This window comes from Colossoma macropomum, unplaced genomic scaffold (assembly GCF_904425465.1).
Source record: "Colossoma macropomum unplaced genomic scaffold, Colossoma_macropomum, whole genome shotgun sequence".
NCBI classification, from domain to species: domain Eukaryota; kingdom Metazoa; phylum Chordata; class Actinopteri; order Characiformes; family Serrasalmidae; genus Colossoma; species Colossoma macropomum.
In genome coordinates this window covers 39,573,426-39,597,775 of record NW_023494787.1, presented here as the reverse complement: position 1 = coordinate 39,597,775, position 24,350 = coordinate 39,573,426, and the positions used below count along the sequence as shown (strand labels likewise).

Below are 24,350 nucleotides of genomic sequence, written 5' to 3'. Positions count from 1 at the left end.
GCTTCCTCAAAGAAAGTTGTTACATGAATTGGAATGCCCTGCCTGATGTCTGAGACATTTTTATCCCCATAAGTTTTTATCACCCTCCACAATCCATATGTTTTTGTTTTTTTTGTTTTTTTTTCCCAGATTTACCACTTTATCATCCTCATCAACATTACATATACAACTCAATAGATACATATGTTTGATGGTCATTTTAAATATTAAATAAAATAAACATATTTGAATTGTAGACATTGTGACCCCTGGTTCCTGTCACCACCACTGTAAAGAAATTGGAGCTGGCAAGTTCCTCTACAATAAACCATTTCACATCAAACCACTCTGAAAGATTTTGCTTACATCTCACTCACAGAATTGTGTAGATATTTTGAAAGTTGAAATTTCCTACGTGAACATATAAAACTGAAACAGTTGAGTAAGTAATGTCCATACCTGTACCAATACCTAATACTCAGCTATTAATCTTAAGACTTTTTTTTATAATTTAATAATTTAATTATTTAGAAATTATCCTAAACTATTGAGTAACTACTCTGTAACTACTATGTAATTGACAAATAAGTTATGTAGAAATGAGGAATCAAAGAGTGGAACTGCAAACATACAGTTAGAGTAACCTTAATGCAAAGAGTTTAAGCAAAAATGATACAGTAAAAAGAATCTACTTCACAGTCTCAGTACAAGTGGAGATTCATACAGAAAGCAAAAACTACAAAAAGGTCATGATTATTTGATAATCTGTTGAGTGTCATGTTTGTTTAATACCCAGGTACAAAAGTTTAAACAGGTTTGAACATCTGATCTTTTTGCCACTAATTTTCATAATACAATCATAAATCTTGAACATAAACATATAAACTCATAATTACTATATCTTAAAATATCTGATTAGTTCATTTATATATGATGTAGAAGTTCATCCATCCATCCATCATCTAAACCGCTTATCCTTCCGGGTCGCAGTGGGGTGCTGGAGCCTATCCCAGCTGTCATCGGGCGGAAGGCAGGATATACCCTGGACAGGTCGCCAGCCCATCGCAGGGCAGACAAACAGACATATACATCCACACACACACTCACACCTAGGGGCAATTTAGCATGTCCAATTGGCCTGACTGCATGTTTTTGGACTGTGGGAGGAAACCGGAGTACCCGGAGGAAACCCACGCAGACACGGGGAGAACATACAAACTCCACACAGAAACGACCCTGGTCACCCGGCCAGGAATCGAACCCAGGCCCTTCTTACTGTGAGGCGACAGCGCTACCCACTGCGCCACCATGCCGCCCATGTAGAAGTTCATATTTGTTTTATTTTTTGAGGATGATTTCTACTTAAGAAAGTCTAAACTTAAAGCTACATGTCCTTTATACATATATAGACTGTCAGTGTGGTAAAATAACAGCAAAGCTACTGAATTTCTGATTTGTTCATGATTAGTAATTTAAGATGTAATGGGTTATAAATGTCTCATGAATTAAATACTGTCTTTTGAACATCATTATAAAGTATAAACATCATTATAAACTATCATTATAAAGTATTCCTGAAGAATATTGTTAAACCAAGAAACACTTTCTCTTGAAATGCTTGAAAAAGCTGTGTTTTTCTTCGACTGTGGAGAAGACATCATATTTTTCCAAGCTTGGAAGTTTTCTTCTCCTCGATGACATTTTCAATCTCCTTGAGCAGTTTCTCCTTGTTGTTTTTGATGTTCAATCCAGCTTTCCCCAGAAGATCTGTGATCTCACTGTAACTGTAGTGCAGTTTGGAAGTGCAGTAATGGTGTTTCCACTTCTCAATTTCACCTGAAGAAACAGAAACTGACTGCTTAGAGCACTGCTGCCTTTCTAGTGCTTCATTTAGAAGATTTGGGCAAGGTTTGACATGCAATGTGATGTTGCCCTCATATCAAAATGAGCATGAATATTTGAAGAGCTTTGTTCTAAAGCACATTATAGACCAGTTTTAAGAACTTTCTTTTTTATGATATATATTATTGGAATTGGACTTTACTCATACAATAAATATCAAAGCTATGCTATGATTAATACCACCCTTATTATTATATATTTTATTTTTATATTTCAGCTATTGTTCTTTTCAAAAACTTAAATTACTACACATTGTTATATAGCTTTTTGGAACAAAACACTTCATTTATTCTCAGCATGCTGTAGTTACCTTTGCAGTTAACAGCATTGAAAAGAGGTATGTGAATCACAGTTGGAACTTTGCTGGAACCCCTGAACACATAGAAGTCCTCTGATTTTTCCAGATGACTTTTATCCACTTCAGGGAAAGGAATGTGTAGCTCTTTACACATCTTAGCCGCTTTCTTCACCGTCTGCGAGAAACAAAGAAAAATACAATTCTGTAAAAAAATATATATTTTTCTGTAAGTACAGGTTCACATTTAGTGTCAGTTTCTTTGGGTGAGAGTGTTAAGGTGGTGCAATCAGGTTTAAAGACTTCATAAGATCTTTAGACTAGACAATGTCAGTGGGTGGTTTTGCCAAGTGAACTGTGCTGTTGCTAAGTTTGCCACATCGTAACTGCTGATCGCAGGCGAAATGTAGGTGTTTGTCCACTTTGTAAGGTTTCTCTAATTTGCTTTCCACTGCTTTCAGGTACTTTTGCACTACCTTTTTGTACCTTTTTGGACATTCAATCAGTATTGCACTGTTCTGATTTTAGTCAGTAGAGTAGTTGCTGGTTGGTGGTGTTATCCACCTGAGAACTTCATTGAACTGTGAGTGATTGCTACATTACTGGTTCTTTGTTATTGTGGAATCATGTACATTGACCTTAACTGAAGCACGTGAGGCCAGCAGTTCTTTAGATGTTTGTCTGGGTTCTTTTGTGACCTTGTGGATGAGTCGTTAATGCACTCTTGGTGAAATTTTGGTAGGTCAGCCACTCCTGGGAAGGTTAATCATTGTTCCATGTTTTTTTTTCATTTGTGGATAACGGCTCTCACTTTGGTTCGCTGGAGGTCCAGAGGTTTAGCGATGGCTTTGTAACCCTTCCCAGACTGGTAGATTTCAGTGACTTTGCTTTGCATCTGTATTTGTATTTGGAACTTGGCATTATGTGCTGCTTTTTGAAGCTTGCTTCACATTGCCAGACAGGCTCTATTTAAGTGATGTTTAGATACAAAAGGTCTGTATTCATGCTATGCTATGTTTAGTTTGATGATTTGAAACATCCAGGACATCCAGTGTGACAAACATGGAAAAATGGAAGAAATTGGGAAGGGGGCAATTACTTTTTCAAAGCACTACTACAAGACTCAACTGCACAACATTTTCAGTTTCTAGCTCCATCCAACAGGCCCTTCACATAGAAAGTAATGGTGTTTATGGACATGTACAAGGTCCATGCTGCAAAGCTGGCAGAGGTATTAACCAGCGTTTACAGTTTATCTCTATCTCAAACTGTAGTCACCATTATGTGTTATGAAAGAGTGGTGCTTTGTAGCAATGACACGGTATAAAATGATTTCTTGTTGGGATATTTGAATGCTAATCAGCCAGCTATTTTTTTTTTATTAGCCAAACAAGCAACTGGCAACACACATTAAAATTGGATAATTGTCATTTGAGTGTTATGTGGAAAAAAACCCATTCCAAATGTGCACTCCTAGGTGTGTGATGTAATCACAGACATGCCTTATCCAATAAGGCTACGGCATGTCCTCTCTTAAATGTCTATATGACTTAAACATTGCACAGAATGCTGCTTTCAGTGTGTGTGTGTGTGTGTGTGTGTGTTTGTGTGTGCATAGTACCTCAAGAGGATCATCATCCAGACTGAAGTCAAGGGAAATGATGAGGTCAATGTGTCGCTCTTGTCTCAGCACTGAGAAATAGGGTGAGTTGAGTAACAGTCCAGCATCCTCATATTCTCTTGTCTTCGATCTAAGGATACTGGGGTCAACTTCTTCCACTGATGACACAGTCAAACAACACATACTTTATAAGGAAAATCATGCTCTACCACTACCTTACTGAACGATTTATTCACATTTTACTTTCCACTTTTTAGGTCTTCTCCATTATCTAGAGTGGTTATATTTCTAGAATAGTTTCAGTGTTATTTGACTCTATAAGGGTGACACAAAACTGACTCTTTTTGCCATTTAATCCACTCTGTTAATAATGCAAATTCTCAATGCTGTCATTGCATTTATTTGAGATGTAAACAACATGATCTAAAAACAGCTGAACATTTTTAGTTTTTTTGTGTCTCTATATTTTAGAATAAGCAAACACCTGCATATAAGTCTATATTCTATCATTACTCTTGTTAAACAAAATGATAACATGCACTTACAGAGCCCTCCACAAATATTGCCACTCCTGGTGAACGTGAGAATAATGGGCTGTAAAAACATTCTTTATTGCCTATTATGTTGATCTTTAAATTATAATATTAACAAATAACTTTCTTTGATGTACAATTAAAAGAAAAAAACTAAATTGTATGAAATAAAATGAAATAAATATTATTTTCTTTCTCTATCCAGGGTGGATATGTGTGTGCCATAAAGCCCTATTCATACTGAGTCTGATTTTTATGATTTTCAGAAAAAAAAGTCATATTTTTAACACATGTATATTAACACTTTCTTTCACATCTTGACTGATGGGCTGCAACGCTATCAATTTTTTAATAAATAAAGCTGACTCAATTTTCTATATTGGTTTAGGTTAGATGTGTTGAAATCAGGCTGACCAGTCAGAGCTCTGTTGCCATGGTTGCATCCCAAACAGATGTGCTCCAAGATGGTGGCAGAACACCTTATTTTGCTTGTAGCAGTGCATAAAAGCTTATAAGACAAGCAAAATGCTGACTATAAAAATATGGGTGGTCCCTCTCCTCTTTAGCGTGAAGGATGTCCTCAGTCCTTAAATGAGTCTTAAATGAGCTCAGACCCAGAGAAGTTGGCGGTGTTTATATATGGTTTCTTCTTTGCGTGGTAGAGTTTTAACTTGCATTAGTAGATGCAGAGATGAACTGTGTTCACAGACAGTGCTTTTTGGAAGTGTTTCTGAGCCCATGCATACTGACTCATTCTTTTTTTTTTTTTATCACTGGTAATGGTTACAAAACTTAAGTTCAATGAGATGGGTCAATTTAACCTTGTGGCAGGGAACATATGAGACAATTCTGAGCTGGCAAAACCTGGGTTTATGCCTAAGATTTAGCAAGATGCTTGCCTTCATGCTTTTCATCACTAGAAGCTTCTTGAATTAATACTGTAAGCCTTATCACAGGCACTTTCACTCCATTCTTAATGTCACTGACCACTCAATCCTAATCAAAATCATCAATGTAGATTGTCAAGTGTTCTTATATAGCATCATTACAGGCTTCGACATGGCCAATAGTAGCTGCCATATTAAAGCTTATGATTCACAGAAGACCGAAACAAATTCAGATACCTTTTGAATATTATATTAGATTTTATCTAGGATATTATTTTTAATAAAAAAAATTAAATGACACTCGGTTCAATAATATGCCCAACAGAAACTAGAGGTGGACTGGTGAACTCATTTAACTGAGCTGTTTATCTTCATATGTATTGCAGTCACAGTCATTAACTAAAAATGGAACCAGTATTTGTCCTGTTTTTGTCCAGCTGTGCACACTGAACACTGTCAATACTGTTTGTGAAAATTCAACACTGGGGATTTTTCTGTGTAACACAGAGATTTCCTTGCATAATTAGATACAATACTGTGTATGCAGTATATGTCAGTAAAGGTATGGTTCATATGCATTAGTATACTATGAAGACAAGTATATTTAGTACAAACACAAAGGTAAAAACAACATTAATTTTACATGAAAGTTAATTACCTGTCATGTTGTTGAGAAAGTTGTATGTTGTTCCCCAGGTCCAGCATACCACTATCTCTATCCATTTAATAACTGACAAATAAAGAAACCTTGTTTAATGAGATGGCATCTATCTGCCTGACATCACATTTGAACTGGAAAGCTTATATTCTCACAAACATCTACATTGAGTTGCCCCCTTATTAAGCACACTCCAACCTTAAGACAAATTGTGCAAACCAGAAAGCAGCAATTTCAAATCTGTTTTGTCTGGACTCATTGAAAACAATGCAAAACATGATATTTGAAGTTTTACCTGTGCACTCACTCTAAATGTGATGCCTTCCTCACATTCCAAAAAGTTGGAACAGGAGCATGTTTACCACTGTGTCACATCATCTTTATTAAGTGTTGTTAAAAGTAATCATCTGGGCACTAAGGACACCAATTAAATCAGTTTTGAAAGTGGAATTGTCACCCTTTCTTCCATTACATAAGTCTTCATCTGTGCAGCTGTACGGGGGCTTCGTTATTGTATTTTGCACTTCAAAATGCACCTCACTTTTTCAGTAGGAGGCAGTTCTGGACTGCAGGTGGGCTGATCTAGCATGCACACTCTCTGCCACTAGATAAGTTTACCTATTAAACTGAAAACTAATTTATATGTTGACATCATTTCTCAGAAATACAGGATATACATGATGTTCTCATGTATTGTGTTATTCAATCTGCATATCTTCTGTGCTTTAATAAATAAATGACAGTTAATGGTGTTAACTGCTGTGGTAGGTTTGCTAATTCCAAAACATCTTTTACAACATAGGAACCAAATATTACTACAATAATTTCACATTTTTTCAACGCTTAACATCTTCCAATCTGATTGTGTATCAATCTTTGCCAATCTGATGTATTATTATTATTATTATTATTATTATTATTATTATTATTATTATTATTGCTGTTGTTGAGAGGAAACCTTAGAAAAATACTAAGGAAAACCAAGCTAGGTGGTAAATTTTCAGTTGATTATAGCCAAACTAAAAAGAAGATACATAAATTAAAAACAAAGCTTGTCTGTGGTCACTCTGAGGGTATCTGTTTTGAGAGAACTCACATGCAAAATTAATGATAGGTTTGAAAGTGAATATACATAATTAAGTACATTAATTAACATTAAAGTAAGAGGTGGGTTGTAGCAGTAGAAAGGATCTACTCACCATCATTATTTCCAAATAAGTCACAGAAAGAACTGCATACACGGAGGGTGTAATCCCTTAACTCTGTCGTGGAGATCGTCCCTTCTGATGTCATCAGATTTATGGGAAGAGTCATCTGTCCAATTTCATCATATTTATCTAAACAGAAAGTTTTTTCAGTGTGAATGTGCATGTTTGTCTTTTCAAATGCTGTTATAAGTTAGACATTGAAAAATTGACAAAGAATTAAAACTAACATTATTATAAGGAACATATAGTGGGTGCTTACTGTGCATTATGACGACTAATAATACAAACATTAGTGGTTTTCACATAACAGACCTCCATCAGTACACTAATTAACCCTTCTCAAACCCTCCCTAAAGTAAACTGTTTCCAAAATGATAATTAAAATGCAGGCATTTATTATTATCATTAGTTAGCATTAGTTAATTTACTAGATATTAGTAATGTTATATATTAGGTTAAGTATGTATCCTTTGGATTATGGGAAATGTAGGTGAATACTACCGTTTAGTAGGTAATTTATGGTTTTGCAGTGAACTGAAGGATCCTCATCTGTCAAGGCACAGAGGTTCAAATGCAGAAGTGCTGAGAGCACCTGCCAACCATTCTGCACGTCTGATGCATCTGATGTGCAGCTTTCTTCCATATCTTATGGTTAAGAAAAAAAACAAAACAAAAATAACTTGGATGCAGCACTGCTGATTCACTCGTACCAGCACTACACAAACTAACATGCCACCACCATGCCAGTGTCACTGCAGTGCTGAGAATGATCCACCACCCAAAGACAATGGCTCTAAAACCAAGAACCGTTTGCATACTTAAAGGATTCATTGCATCCTCAATTGATTCTTCAGATTGATGGAGAATGTGTTGTATACTGTTCTATACAGAACCTTTTTGAAAAGCTCTATTGTTACAACACTCTTAAGAATGATGGTTCTTTAGTAGATATAGTGGTTTTTACAGAAGAGCCCTTTGCATGATTAAAAGGTTCTTTGCATCATGAAAGGGTTCTTCAGATGGAGAATGTCCTGTACATGAGGCTATACAGAACCTTTTTGTAAAGGGTTCTATACAGCACAAAAAGGGGTTCTTCCATTGTTAGAAGCCTAAAATTGTAACAATAGAACAACCATTTCTGGTGCTTTTCAAAGAAACATTTACACCCTTTAAGCATGCAAATATTTTTGGAGTGTTCATGATTCTGTATGGAACAACTCCTTCCTGAAGAATTTTGAAGAACCATCTTTTTGAAGAGTGTGCATATATGTACTGTGTAAATGTGTAAGCACATCATTAATGTGATTTATCTTAGCAATGAGCATGTTTTGCTTGTAGAACCACCATATACCAATAGAACAAATGAAAATAAGCATAAAGATAGTAAAAAGTAATTGATTTTTTTAAACGTGTGATATCCTGAGGGTTACTTTAAAGATAAAAGTGTTCTCCTGGTTACCCCCAGCCATGGCACAGATTTGTTAAATTCCAACAGCAGCACACTTGATTTCACACAAGTACTGATTAGCCAAACCAGATTTGCTCAGTATAGTAAATTAGTTTTAATTTATACATTTTTATCATTTCCAAAGTACTTGAAATGCTGAATAAAGCATCTACAAATAGAATCATTGGGAAGAAATATCTTTTCAGCTGATTTTGAAGATAATTAACTTTTGCTTTCTGTGATTGTTGTCACTGTGTTGTGATCAATCAATCTTTGCAACCTTAGCCCTCCAATCACTGCTATACATGCCAGCATTTCACAGATTTATTTTGAATATTTGAAGTTTTAGGATAAAGGCAATAGATGAGGCAAAGAAGTATTTGCCATACCTGAATGTTTCATATTAACAAAATACTTTTAATATTAGACAAAGATAACCCAAGTAAACACACAATGCTGTTTTTAAATGATGATTTCAGTTACTGAAGGGAAAATGCTGTTTGGCCCTATAAGTAATAAGTATAAGTAATAAGTATAAGGATATCCTACAAGCAATTGTCCCCTTAGCTATTAAATCAACCAGTTAACTGGTTGACAATTTACTATTGGAATCTTTTTCATTAGCCTTACCCAGGCATGATTACTGCCATACGTGTTAAATCTAAACATCACTTAAACAAAACCTATCTGGCAATGTGAAGCAGACTAGAAGGTCTCAAAAAGCAGCACATGATGCCACATTCTAAAATGATTCAAATACAGATGCAAAACAAACCTACCAGTCTGGAAATGGTTGCAGAACCATTGCTAAAGCTGTGGGACTCCAGTGAACTACAGCGAGTGGATCCACAAATGAAGAAAACTTGTAACAGTGGTAAACCATCCCAGGAGTGGCCAGCCTACCAAAACTTACCAAAAGTGCATCGATGACTCATCCACAGAGTCATAAAAGAACCCAGAAGAGCATCAAAAGAACTGCCAGCCTCACACATACATACATCATCTAAACCGCTTATCCTTCTGGGTCGCGGTGGGGTGCTGCAGCCTATCCCGGCTGTCATTGGGCAGAAGGCAGGATACACCCTGGACAGGTCGCCAGTCCATCGCAGGGCAGACAGACATATACAATCACATACGCATTCGCACCTATGGGCAATTCAGCACGTCCAATTGGCCTGATTGCATTTTTTTGGACTGTGGGAGGAAACCGGAGTACCCGGAGGAAACCCATGCAGACACGGGGAGAACAGGCAAACCCCACACAGAAACGACCCTAGTCGCCCGGCCAGGAATCGAACCCAGGCCCTTCTTACTGTGAGGCGACAGCGCTACCCACTGCGCCACCGTGCTGCCCTACAACCCATTCACAAGCTTCAAAAAGCAGCACATAATGCCAAGTTCTAAAGAGATTCAAATACAGATACAAAGCAAAGTCACTGAAATCTACCATTCTGGGAAGGATTACAAAGCCATTGCTAAACTTCTGGGACTCCAGCGAACCACAGTGAGAGCCATTATTCACAAATGACATGGAACAATGATTAACCATCCCAGGAGTGGCTGACCTACCAAAATTTCACAAAGAGTGCATCAACGACTCATCCACAAGGTCACAAAAGAATCCAGACAAACATCTAAAGAACTGCTGGCCTCACTTGCCTTAGTTAAGGTCAATGTACTCGATTCCACAATAAGAAAGACACTGGGCAAAACTGGCATCCACAGGGGTTCCGTTACATCTGACATAAAGCTAACACCACATTCCACCATAAGAACATCACACCAACAGTCAAACATGGTGGTGGTAGTTTGATTGTCTGGGGCTGTTTTGCTTCTGCAGGACCTGGGCGACTTGTCATAATTGAAGGAGCCACGAATTCTGCTCTGAATTAGTGACCGCCCATTGGTTCGTAACCTAAAGCTCAAGCACAGTTGAGTTATGCAGCAGAACAATGATCCGAAGCACACAAGCAAGTCCACCTCTGAATGGCACAAAAGAAACAAAAACGGTTTGGTAGAGGCCGATTCAAAGTCATGTCTTAAAATCCCTCTGAGATTCTGTGGCAAGACCTTAAACAGGCAGTTCATATTAGAAAAACCCTCCAGTGTAGCCAAATTAAAGCAATGGTACAAAAAAGTTATCACAAACATTTGACTGTGGTTGTTAATGCCATGGTTGACACAACCAGTTATTACTTTTAAGGCGCAAATACTTTTTTCACATGGCTGATATAGCTTTTAAATGAATCTTTATCTTCCAAAAATGGAACGGTCATTTAAAAGCTGCATTTTGTGTTTACTCGTGTTGTCTTCATCATATATTAAAATTAGTTGGTTGATCGGACACATTTAATAATAATCAAATAATAATGAAGTTTAAATAATGGTTTATGCTGGATCTGCAAAACCATACAAAAATTACTGGTTAAAATCAATAATTTGTACATTTAAACAGTATTGTTTTTGAACCAAATCAAATAGTTATTGTAAACAAGGCCATGGATGGGAATTTTTTCTAACTGTATTTGCATTTCTAAAGTGACTGTGTTTTTACAAGCTTGTACAGACTTACAACCCAAATAAATGGTTTCAGATAATTTGCTTAGGTGACTAATGATTTATACTCAGATACCCTTGGGAAACAAGTGAATGAGGGGTGAGAGAGATTCATACATTTTATCAGATTGAATAGCATCCCAAAGATCTTCTTAGCAATCTCATCCCTTTCAGCCAATGCACTGCCACACAGACCTGTAAAAATGCCAAAGAAATACAAATGAAAAAACAATAATTTAATATCCGTGCAGTGTCACTCCAATATGCAGCTGTATTTGATACCATGTCAATGGCCCAAATGATAAACCAACAGGACAAGAATATAAAAGTTGTTTTTCCAAAACAAACAACTCGCAATATATGACAAATTGCAATATTTAATGCAGAAACAATTTTAGATTTCTTCTTAAGTAGTCTTTGTTTATTCAATTACCACCACTGCAATAATGCTCATTTTGCTCATTTTCAATGCTGTGTTAGCAACAAGCTAACAGTGGTGCACAATATATATATATATATATATATATATATATATATATATATATATATATATATATATATATATATATATATAAGATACATTAAACACCAGAATTCATTCTGCTGCTTTTGTAAGCATTAACTTCATTGGTAAATACAAGAGAACTAGTTCCAATTTCAGCCATACATGCACACACCATAACACTACCTCCACCATACTTGAAAGATGAGGTGGTATGCTTTAGATCATGAACAGTTTCTTCCCTTTTCCTTACTCATCTCTTTTTTATCATTCTTGGTTTTTGTCTCATTTGTCTATAAGATGTTATTTTAGTGTTGTATATATATTTTATTTTTGTGTTTTTATGTTGGCAAATACTAACTTTCTTGTTTCCTGAGACTTAAAACAGGTTTGCATCTTGTGATAAACTCTTCATAATGAAGTCGTGAAGTGAACTGAAGTGAAGAGAAATCTCTTCTTGATTGGTGACTTTTACTGAAACTTTTTACTGAATCTCCTGGAGTGTGTTCTTGATTTGACCAGCTGTTGTGAATGGGTTTTTCTTCACCAGAGACATTTTTTTTAGCTGTGTTCTGTGCCATTTCATGTTTCTAAGCTCAGCCTTTTTTCTTCTTTAAATTATTTTTAATTTATTTTTATTTTTAATTTGAATAATTCTTCTCTTTCAAAATCTATTGTTTTAATCATTTTCATTTCTATTTTCCCTTACAAGCTCACTTTTTAAATTATAACTTCAATTATCTTTGTATTTCATCATTTGTAAAGCATTTTAAATGACCGCAGTGTATAAAAGGTGCTATATAAATAAACCTTGCCTTGCCTTTCTTTTTAAGAATCTACCAAGTAGTTGATTTGGCTACACCTAAAATTTTTGCCATCTCTCTGATAGGTTTGTTTTGATTTTTCAGCCTAATGATCACCAGCAGTGACCACTCTTTGGACTTACTGAGAGTTAACATCAATGTATTCCAACTGCAAATGCCACACTTGAAATCAAAAAATGGTTATAATTTGTATACTGTTCCCCTGACTTGGAAACAAATACCTGTGATATCACGAGGCTAGAACCACAGACAGTGCAGCATACCCTCAAATTAAAGTTGAAACTCTTATTAATCATTTAATTTCAGCTCCAATAAGCTGTTGTTGACTGCTAAAATAGCCATAACTTTGTCAATGTCCAAATATTTATGGACCTGACAGTAGAGATTACTAGGCTTGAATTAAAGTTGGTGTTTAGCAATTTAACCTCATAATAATGATTTCACTGAAAACACAGTATGCTAGACTGTTAATGTTCAAATGCAGATGCACTGCATTTATACAGAAATAACTTAACTAGAATCCTTAGATAACGTGCTTCCTTTAAACTAAGATTTAAAGGTTTAAATAAGATTTAACATGGTGTTTGGTACCTTGTAGGTACAGCATGTCCATCTCAGGCTGGTCTTTAATCTTCTTTCCTTTCTCAAACTGACTTCCCAAACAGGAGGAATCCACAAAGGCTCCATCGAGAGAATAACCTGACTCATCTGGAGTGATCTCAAACCACACATCTACAAAAGAAAAACACGGGGGAAAATGAGGCATGCACCCCCCGCCCCCCGCCCCCACCAAGAACAATAGGCCTAGAAGAAATTTTTTTAAAAGAAATTTCTTCTTCAAAGTCACATACGCAGTTTCCAATAAATTCACCAATGTTTTCTTATTTGGGATTTGTTCTTAGGTAACAGAACAGAATCTACACACACTCAAGAGCACAAAGGTGCAAAGGATTCTGTGGTTTAACAACACGTCATGAATCTGATGTAGACTTTTTCGTAGGACCTTTCTTAGGAACAAATTTAAGAAAAATTTTGTAAGACTTTGCTGAATGAGGCCCAATGTTCATGTACTGCAAAGCTAAACCATGCCTCTACATGAGTCTGCCATTTACAAGATAATGACGAGCCTCCACACACATGGAGATATTAAACTGGACCTTAGACACTTTTGATTTTATAGCACAAAAAGATAATCTTTTAAACAAGACTCCTGCCTTGCCCCACTATTGCCATCAGTTGGTTATTTAATCAGGAGAAAAAAAGAGATGGAGGGGCATTTTTGGACTTATTCACAGAACAAGTTACTCAAATAATAATAGAATGTGATACTACTCTTTATTTAAAATAATAATATTCTTTATAATAAAAATCATCATTTATAGAGCACTTTTTAGCATTCATACACTCCACCCATTGATGACATACATACACAGAAAAAGTACCTTTAAACAGTCTTTTATGTTTACAATGTTTGTCAATCACAGTGTAAATGGGATACGGGTCATTGGTGTATTTGCCCCTCTGCTCTGTGAGTTTGTGTTCATCGATCTGTAAAAAACAGAAAATACAGACTGATGTGTTTTGATGTGTTAATGTAAATCTTCACTAATGTGAAAGTACTATTAGATAATTCTACAAAACTGGATCAACGTCAGAGTAAAAAACACCTTTTAGACATTTAACTTACTTGTAGACTAAAATTCTTTTGCTAATTTAAACACATAATTTACATGCTTATGTTTTATTCCTGGAATATGTAGTTTTGAGAATTTGAACTTGAGAATGGGTCGATTGAGAGCCAGAGGTGATTGTGTCATGTAACCAATGACAAGTATTTTGAAAGTTTGTCAAAGAAACTTTGAGATGTCATTTAATACATCAGATAGCTCAGTGGATGAAGCTAGTCAGTGTACTGTGTATGGGCTGACTTAACTACATATCCACATACCTACTTGCTATTATATTCTATTCTCACCTCTTTCACTGAGCTAGACACAACCAGCACTGCCCACACATCTGTCAGGCTGAAGTTGGGTTTTTCCATATATTTCCTCAATTTGTGACACTTGTCCTGGCAACTGACACTGCCATGAGCAAGCCTCTGGACAATGCTCTCTTTCACAGTCTCCAGTTTGGTAGACCAGTCTGGTTCTTTGTATAGTGATGTCATGCACCTTCCAATGAAAGAAACAAATTTAACAATCTTAATTTCATGAATTCTTATACACCTCATTTTTATTGCAGTGCAACAAAACATGATAAGAACCTGGACTAACATAAACTCAGACTGTTAGTGACTACAAAGTGGGACATGAGTGATTACTGAAAGATGCCAGACCTTTAGACGACAGTGTTAGCATGTTTTGCTCTAAATGCTGGCTTCAGTTTCTAACGTTTCCATAATATTACTGAAATAAATAAATGCTTACTGACCTTATTATAAGGCATTATAAGGCATTATAAATCTGTTCACATAACTTACTTTGGTCAGTAATACACCTAACTCACATTCTAGTGTCCTAGCTATGTGGCCAATATAGTTTATGTTGAGCCTAATAAAAGTGAAAGTGATTGCCTCATTATAAACTGAAATAAGCTTAATTTTTTTTTTTGTGGCCACCCAGTGAAACTGTCTAACAGCCTCATCATGAGATCATCAGATCATGAGTTTGAATCTCAGCAATGCCACAGCCAACCCAAAGAAGGAAGTGTGTTAGCCTTCATGCCCCACTAGCCTGGGAACATCATGTGATCAGGAGGGGAAGGAATTGGTAATGACCAAACTGGGGGAACTGAGAAAACTGCAACTGCTTAAGATTTACAATGGAATGTAAATATTTAACACTAGCCTACTTATTTAATCTAACTTTACTCTGCTTTCTGATCTGTATTTTTTATTTTTGTTTTGAGTAATATCTCTTCCACCACCACATTTAATATAAAGCACAGAAATCATAATATATAGCCTAAGTGTTTATACTTACGAGTGCATGTAGTATATCATTGCTATTGCATAAAAAGCGTGGTTTTTACTTTTGCGCATCATTGAACTCCATCTGTTAAAATTTCATGATGAACCGACCAACGGAAATTTTCCAAAATTACTTTTGAAAAAAATAGGTTACATTAACTTCCATTTCAAGCAAAGAATGTTTTTTTCCTTTTCCTGTAAACTTATCATACTGGAGATTTAAAATTAATGTAGTATAAATGTATGGATATAAATAAGTAATTGAAATTTGTTCTGTGTCAGTACCAGGTAGATCCTGAAACTCCACTCAGGTACATGATGCAGTCGAGAAGTCCAACTTCTTTCAGCTGACTCAGTGACCCCAGCAGAGCAACCATAGCTCTCAAACCACCACCAGAGCCCAGCACTGCGATGTTAGGCACCTCAGCCTGCATTATTGAAACACATCTTCATTAATTTAATTTCATGAGGAAACTGCCAGTAAAACAGACGTCCCAAAACATCATCCATCAGATTCACCAGTAAGCTATTACAAATGTTACCAAGGCTGCTGGCTAACTGTGTACGTTTTTCGCACAAAGTATTTATAGACATGCAGTGATTTTAAGGTGGATGATGAATTAAAAAAAAACAAACACTGAAAACACGGGAAAGTTATTCACTAATACTTTCTAAATTAAAATTCTTACAAAACTAACTCAGTGGTTCAATTTTTGCTTGAAGGAACATGTTCCTCAAACCAATCATTTTTTACAAATATATTTATGGTGAGGTAGAATTGACCCTCCGAGTATACGGCCTTCTAGTGATCATGGTGGCCAAAATTCTTGTGTGCACCGTTCAACTCTGTATTCCACCTGGTATGAAGTAGATCTGCAACATGGACCTCACTAACATTTTCATCCTGGTTATGGCCCAGTATAGCTCCAAGTGGTTTTAGTTGTGTACTTATGTAAATTATGTTCAGGTCTAATGTTAATGCGCATGATACAGCTGGAGTTATTTTAAAGGTGTAAGAAAGTAATTATTCATAATGAAAAAACATACTAGTATAGCACAGCATAATATAATAGTGCAAACGAAGGGATATAAATGTGCTTTACCTCACTGCAGGATATACCATGCTGCTTCAGGCACTGTAGAACAGTCTCTCTCCGTCTGATCACATGTTGACTCTCAGCTTCATTCAGAGAATGACCAATCCTCACCTTGCTGCTGCACACACTACATAAGAGTGGTTTAAATGGGTTAAACCTTTGATTTATCTATACTACTTGCATGTGCTGAGCCTATCCCTGGAAGTTTTCTACAGGTGTAAAATCACTGAGCTTATCTCTTGGACCAACTGATTAAAAAGCACAGGTAGACAGAAGCATTCACAAAATACATTGCAAATACTTGCAACATAAAAAAGAACTATTTTATAATCTGACTTTAAGTCCCAGATGAAAAATAATTTAAAATAAACAAATACCTTTCACAGTTTCTGATCTGGTCCATCCCTGAAAAGAAGCAAACATTAGAAGTATTCTAGAAAACACTTAGCACGGCAGTCACCAATCAATATTCATATAAGCAGAGAAACTATTTTATTACAATGCATGAAATTGGATTTTTAAAATGTCTATTTTTTCAGCTAATGGAAAGAATGGTTAATATAGTCATCAGTGAATTACCGAAAGAACACCTCACCACTGGAGAGTGCAAAGAAGAGAATGAAACTCAAACCATCACATCAGCAGCTTTTCCACTTACAAGAGAGGAAGAGAAACTAGCTTTCTTTGCACTGAAATGACTCATGTGCCCAAAATTCTATGATTTAAATGGGAATTTCACAAGATTCTGCTTAAATCAATTCCTGTAATGTAAACACTCATTCAGAGTGGTTTGATGGCTGTTTATAGAAACATTTACCGACTTAGATTTCTTTACAGTCATTTGCAGTTCTTTACAATCCTCTGTTCTTACAAAAGTACACAATAGTGTTCTGCAAGTCTCTATTTTAAGATCTCTGTTGTTCACATTATATATATTTATATATATATATATATATATATATATATATATATATATATATATATATATATATATATATATATATATATGTATATATGCTACAACTGGGTACCATTATCAGTAAACAGGGCATCAATTTCCACTGCTATGCTGATGACAAACAATTATATATATAAACCATCCCAGATGATAAACTTCAACTTAATAAGATGTGTAAAAGACATAAAAGACTGGATGTCAGGTAACTTCCTCCTACTCAACTCAGACAAAACAGAGGTCCTTCTTCTTAGTCCAAAACGTGCTAGAAACATACTGTCTAATTTAATGCTTAAACTTATTAGTTTCTCAGTTGCATCAGGTACATCTGTAAAAAACGTTGGTGTCACAATAGATTCCGTTCTGTCTTTTGATGCATGTATAATCAATATTGCTAGAAGAGCTTTCCTGACTCTCAGCAATGTTTCCAAATTAAGAAATGCATTGTCTCTACATGATGCAGAAAAGCTAGTTCATGCATTTATTACCTCAAGCCTGGATTCCCCTGCTATCTGGATGTTCCAGCAAAAACCTGAACAAGCTTCAGTTAGTCCAGAATGCTGCAGCCAGAGTCCTCACAAGAACCAGAAAGTTTGACCATATCAGTCCAGTTCTGTCAAACCTACACCGGCTGCCAGTCAAATTCCACATTGAGTACAAAATTCTGTTATGGACATGTAAAACTTAAAACCTCACCCCTCAGTACCTGAGTGAATCTTATCTCTTATTATGAACCATCACGCCTACTTAAATCACAAGGTGCTGGCTTACTGTTAGTACCTAGAATTAATAAACTGACATCAGGGGGTAGAGCCTTCTCATACAAAGCTCCCCAGCTTTGGAATAACCTTCCAGTCAGTATTTGGGACTCAGACACAGCCTCAGTCTTTAAGTCTAGGCTAAAAACCCACTTGTTTAGTCAAGACTTTGGTAATTAGTTTTCCCGTTAGATAAAGGGTGCAGATCAGGGGGTTCGTGGACATCGAGTATTATGATAAACCAGGGGAGCTGTCATCCCATTCAAATCTGATGAGGGTGGAGCGGAGGGGCGCTGACATCTCAGGGAGCCCTCATGTCTGTTCCCTTCTGACTCTCCCTTTTAGTTTGGCTGTAATAGATAGACCTGCCAGAATATCTGCTTCACTGTCTTAAGACTGTATACTCTAATTAGTCTGTATTAACAGAACTAACTGCCTGTGTTGCTTCGCTAAGCTGAGCTAAGCTAAACTGCCAATCCTATACAGTCTGATGTTGTTGCTTCTTCTCCTTTGATCGGGTGCCCACTACTCACCCGCCTTCTGGACCAGTTTGACCACCATGGAACTTCTGCTGTGCAATGCTGTGCAAACCTCACATGCCACTGAACCTCTTGATGATACTGCTGCATTTTTTTTTTAAATCATAGACATTGCTACTCCTGCTTTTTCCATATGTTATACTAATGATCAAAAGTCATTCTCTGCTGTTATTGTTTGCCATCCAGTGTCAATCACAAGAGGCTGTCTTCCCCTTTTGAGTCTTGGTTCCTCTCAACTATTACCTACTGCTCGTGTACTGATTGAGCCCAGTGGTAGTATGTAGTATGCAGTATGTGACCATCATGAGTTTCTCCAAAATCCCAAACATACCCAAATGAGGTACTGCTCTGTCCAAATATTCTGGTATGTGAGCAGAGTAATCCCAAAATGAGATGCAGTCTTTTCAGGACCACTGATGTAACAACCTGGAACAATTAATACTCCACGTTGTGTCTGTCTTGTAGTCAGTGCAGCGCCGAAGCTCCATTAGTTTTCTCAGCCAGTCTTAAGGTGAGTTTTCTCACTTCTTCTATTTAATAAAGTTAACTTACTGCGTAGATAACATGGTTAAAGCAGTACCTTACTAAAGCTAGCCTGAATAATCGGCACAGCATCGGCTTTTTCACACTCACGTGTCGAGTCACACTGCTTATTATTTAGTCAATCTAGCTCATATTACTAACTGTGAATGCAATGAAATGACTGGCATTTTAGCAAATGTAAAGCACAAAAGTGTGTTTTAAGGTGTATCACATATACGAAACCAAAACATAAAGTTTTTAAAGTTTATTTGTGGCTTTTGAGTTGGAAAACACCCCCTCTCTGTCATGGTATCTGTTAAAACTCAGCAGACATCTCTTGATCAAGATATAGCCACACAATCTGAAAAATGGCTGGCAACAGTTGTTAAGTAGTGACTGGTGGGCTAAGGAAAAATCACGAGATCAGTCTGATTGGCTTAGCCCAATACTGGAGAAGGTACTGAAAAAACTGTGATTTGTTCAAGAAGAAAAATAATTGGTCTTGATATGTTGACTTCCCATTAGTTACTGATTCACAGCCGTCAACTTCACAGTGAACATGCAGCTCATCACACGAGAGCAGAGCTTCTTTCCTATTTAGAGAATAATCATTAACATGACTGTTGCACGTCTGCTACAAACCTAAATGTAATGGGGCTAAACATTCCCGTATTGCTTACCTTACATGGGAAATCAGTAAAACAAATCATTGTGACAATTAATTTAATTTGCAGCTATTATTGTGTAGAAATTCTTAAGCCATTAACAATATCTGGGAGGTTAAGTCAGTGATTACATCCTGAAATGTCTGTTGTATTTTGGGATGCAGTATATCATAAAGATAGCTCTGTCTACATACTGGAATCTTTGGGGAGGAATTCACTTTGGTCATATACTGCATACTACTCACTAATTTTGGGCCCAAGCAGTGTGTAATATGCTGTTTCAAACACAGCTATCATCTGATATTGGGTACACGGGGTAAATGACGTTGAGTAAACAAGATAACTTTTTACCGTCCCATACCCCTCTGCATTATTGTAATGCACTGAAGGATTAGCTTACTCTGGAGTTCTTGGCAAAGAACTTTCAGCATTGTAATCACAAATGCAGCAGCATTAAAATGAGGGCACATGTGTGTGAGAGAGATATGATAAAATGAATAGCAGGTCAAAAAGTACATATTGTCCATTAATTTTTTTGAACAGCAGTATAACACAGAGCATCACTACAAACAATTAAGCAAACTGATAATGACTAAGCCCTAATCACAACAGGCTACAAACCAGGGAGGTTTTACAATGAGCTTTACAACTACAGGGAAAACAAAACTTCCTGTAAAAATTAACCATAACGTGGCCCTGAGATGATTGACAAAAGTAGCTTTGTAAACTACATCTATATTGTAATCTACAGAAATTATTTTTGAACATAAACTAATATCAACCTGTGCTTCTTGTGTCAAAAAGTATTAGCTACAATCTAACCATGATGGTGAAATTTAAGTACAAAAGGACACAACGTAAAAGGATCACTCATGCTTTACTGACAGTCAGTAAAGAATTCTCACTTCTTTCATGCACACATCAACACCTGATAAACTGAATTACTCTACTGTTGTTAGTTTCTCTTGAATGTGTAATTATATACTGCTACACTGCTACGAAACAATAACTCACTACAACCATGAACTAAACCATGACAGTGAAAGTGAAGTGCACAAGTACGTGGCTAACAAGGATTACACATGCCTTAATGACCTAATCATGATAAATACGAAATACGAATGATTTTTTTTTTTAGCTGAACCAATTCTATGCACATCAGTCACAGGTGCCACCATGAAAGCTCACAGCTTAAATTTGAATTAAGTTCTAAAAGTAGTAAGAACAAAATTCTTCCCTACTGTATGTTTGATTAAAACAAGAGCATAATTAGTTATATATAATAGGGTTTAATGCAGCACAGTATGTGAAACAATGAACTCAGTAATCTTTAAATAAATGAATAATCTTTGTGTTTTCAATTTTCTTAAACAAGACAATGGTTCCCAGAAAAAGAAAGGGTCAAAAAAATGACAGTTAATGTCACCAAAAATTTCATTTACACACATGAAGTCTGACATATTTGAGATGCACACATTTGGAGTAGTAAATATTTGCAAGTGAACATGTACTCACAGTTTTTACGACTGCTTCAGCATGATTTTGAAAACGGCTCATTTTGTCTGGTCGCTACGCATAATTCACACAGCCACACACACACAAGCAGCAGACCACCTCAAATCTTTCGCAAAAAAAACTTTTGCTAAAAAGAGACTGGTGGAAAAAGTGAATTGTTACTCATTTCTCAAACCAAAGGCAAAAGAGGAGATTGTGTAAGATCTCCATTAATCTGTGGAAGAATGCATTACCAAACTAGAAAAGACCATTTGCAAAAGAAGAATTGTTAAACCAAATATTTTATTGCCATTGAAGCTAGCATCAGTGCCGCTATGGTGAGCGAATTAGCAGCCAGCCAGCTAGCATGTGCCCCCCTGAATACCAGGGAGCATTTTGCACACTGATCAAACTGTGACAGGATACTGTATACATGAGCATAGAACAGGAAGCCCAAGACTCTAGGGTACTTCATCTCTATTCCTGGGGTGCTAGTGTCCAGCATTGTTTGGCAATTTCCCTTTTCAAACACATCTGATTCAACTCACCTGTTAATTGGCAGGTTTATTAGATGTGTTTGAGCAGGGAAATCACCAAACTAGACACAGCCTCCATGACCGGAACCGAACCGGATCGAAGAACCCTGCTGTAGACAGATGCAGAAACTTTAAACAGGTCACCATGCTTCATTGCAAGACACAGCATTAACACAAAAGATAACTAGGTGGCCTTCATATTTGTCGCAAGTGGCCCTCCAACAATGTTTTCTTTTTTGAAGATGAGGCTAGAGACCTCAGCCGAAGTGTTGGCCGACTTGCTGCAAACAGCATCAGGTTCTCTTAAGTATCAATGGTTGACTATAGTAATCCAGCTGTTGCAGGTGGGAAATTTCATGAATTTAAGTAAGAAGCTAAAATGTAAATTAACTAAGGTTTGAGCTAAGCCTATTTTATCTTTATTCATTTATCTTTCCTTTTTTATTTTTTCAATTAGGGATGCACTGCAGAGGGCTACAGACCAATGAGACTGTCAAAGGGGGGTCCAAGAGGGTCCACCCTGATACAATCACTGCCCCCCCAGTGGTGCTCCCTAGTGAGTTGCATGTGCATAAGCATTATATGCTTCTGTCTGATATATTGTGGTACTAGGGCTGTTAACAAATGGATATTCGACTTTTTGCATATGCTCTTTTGGGATATTGTTTGCTGGGATCTGTCTTTGGAATTCCTTGCTCTTTCTGTATCTGTTTTTTCCTGGATCTGATCTTTGCCTGTTTTTTTGATAATGATTGTGCCTTACGTCCCAATCAGTAAAGCCTCATTTTAACCACACACATCTGACTAGTTCTGGCACGTTACAGGCTGTCTGCCTCGCGAGTTCCCGCATGGGCCTGGGTGGCTGCATGATGCGTGAGCAATGGCCCACCTAATAAGGGCTGAAATCTCTGTGCCACCCCAGCGACGTCCACCTTGCATCTGGAAATGCCAGTGCACCAAGCAATTCTGGACCATGTTGTGCAGAGCCATTTTTCAAACAAGCATTTGAGAAAGTCGAAAGCGACCTTCGAAAAAGCTATGCAACATGACTGGACCATCTGTGGGAATCACGGAATCATGTGACTTATGGCTTGATATGTCATCATTTATTCGAAAAAGCTTTTTCCATCACTCTTTTTCCATCACAGCATTTCAGCTTTAGTGATATTCTAACTTTTCTGATATTTAAGTGTTTTTTTTTTTTTAAATTTCAGGCTTTTTCCATTCAGTGCATTTTTAAAATCCGCAAATAAGTGGTGGATGGTTGGTACAGTCTGATTGGTATGGTTAAAGTTATTTTAATTCAGAGAGTTTAAGAGAAGTTAAAGCAGTAAATGATCTAATGAAACGATCATTATTCAATCACAAATGTAAAATCAGTTGAAATACAAAAAGAAAATAAATCTATTTACTGACCCTGAATGTACAGAATGTACCCAACTCATAAACTGCTGAACTAGAGCATATTATTTACCTGTGCAATGTAGTGTTTTTATTTAACTAGATCATAAATGGCTAAACTAGAACAGTTTATTTACATGTGTACTGTACTGCTTTTCTTTAACTAGTTCATAAATTGCTAAATTAGAACAGACCACCTAACAGGATATTATGTGCACTGTTCTAGTTTTGTACCTTTTTCCCTCTTGAAAGTATGAACCTGTAACTTTGTGTCTGGCCTGTGTGTGTGTATACAGCATGATGACCTATTGTTTTCATTTTGTAGTTATGCATGTTATGAGCACCACATTTTGCATGATAATGTTTTTCTGTAGTTATGCAATTTTTACATTTTTCTCTTCTGGCTAGTCTTAACATGCTGCCCAAATACCAGCATGTGAGAATGCTGGCCTGCAGTATGTATTTCAAGCACCCGTCTGTAGTCTGCACCGTAACACCCGTCTTTGAGTTCATGTATTGTCTGTTCAACGGTTTTGCAGTGGTTACTGAAAATGGACTGATTTTCCTCTTGCTTGCTGATATTGTTTGTGACTCAGAAAGTCCAAATAAAATCTCTGACAGCCTCAAACATGTACTTATTTCTCCAAGGCTGTTTGCTGAACAAGTGCATTGCTTAGCTTACAAATGAACAATCTCAAAGCCCTCTGAACTATTCAAAAGTTAAATGTTCTCTGTCCATATAATAAATTTGTTGTGCCAGTGGATGTTACCTAATCTTACCTAATCTCAATAATGTATGTACTATTTTGCTTACAAATTGTGCAAACAAATGCAACATTTATACAAATTGCCCAGTTTAGTTTATTCATTTATAGCTGATTTACTGATTAACTGTTTAAAGTGTTATCCAGATTGGTTATGAAAATAATGCATATCATATTCTGTGGGCCAAAGAAGAAAAAGACCCTACTGATTTTTACCAGCATAAAGTTCAAAAGTC

At 36.5% G+C, this 24,350-nt stretch overlaps 1 protein-coding gene across 2 annotated transcripts; it reads right to left on the bottom strand.

Annotated features, from left to right (window-relative positions):
- Positions 1-1,294: 1,294 nt before the first annotated feature.
- Positions 1,295-17,097, bottom strand: LOC118805116 (cytosolic phospholipase A2 gamma-like). 2 transcript variants are annotated; one of them, XM_036565724.1, is made up of 14 exons: positions 17,076-17,097; positions 16,858-16,885; positions 16,487-16,607; positions 15,669-15,811; positions 14,388-14,586; positions 13,855-13,960; positions 13,004-13,144; positions 11,204-11,281; positions 7,585-7,728; positions 7,075-7,212; positions 5,876-5,947; positions 3,798-3,955; positions 2,192-2,354; positions 1,295-1,815 (listed from the first exon to the last, which is right to left on the bottom strand). In XM_036565724.1, exons 2-14 carry the CDS (start codon positions 16,881-16,883, stop codon positions 1,637-1,639), a joined length of 1,668 nt encoding a protein of 555 aa, XP_036421617.1. In that variant the 5' UTR covers positions 16,884-16,885; positions 17,076-17,097; the 3' UTR covers positions 1,295-1,636. The 2 variants fall into 2 exon arrangements, with proteins under 2 accessions (XP_036421617.1, XP_036421616.1); XM_036565723.1 differs by having other exon boundaries at positions 17,060-17,077.
- Positions 17,098-24,350: the final 7,253 nt, after the last annotated feature.

Bases quoted from the DNA above. Each gene is read 5' to 3' on its own strand.
- LOC118805116 (XM_036565724.1), bottom strand. From the start codon at position 16,883: ATGGACCAGATCAGAAACTGTGAAAG. The intron at 7,213-7,584 runs GTAGTATTCACC...CTTTCTGTTTAG, and splicing joins CATAAATTACCTACTAAACG to ATAAATATGATGAAATTGGA. The intron at 3,956-5,875 runs GTAATTAACTTT...CTGTGTCATCAG, and splicing joins CTTTCTCAACAACATGACAG to TGGAAGAAGTTGACCCCAGT.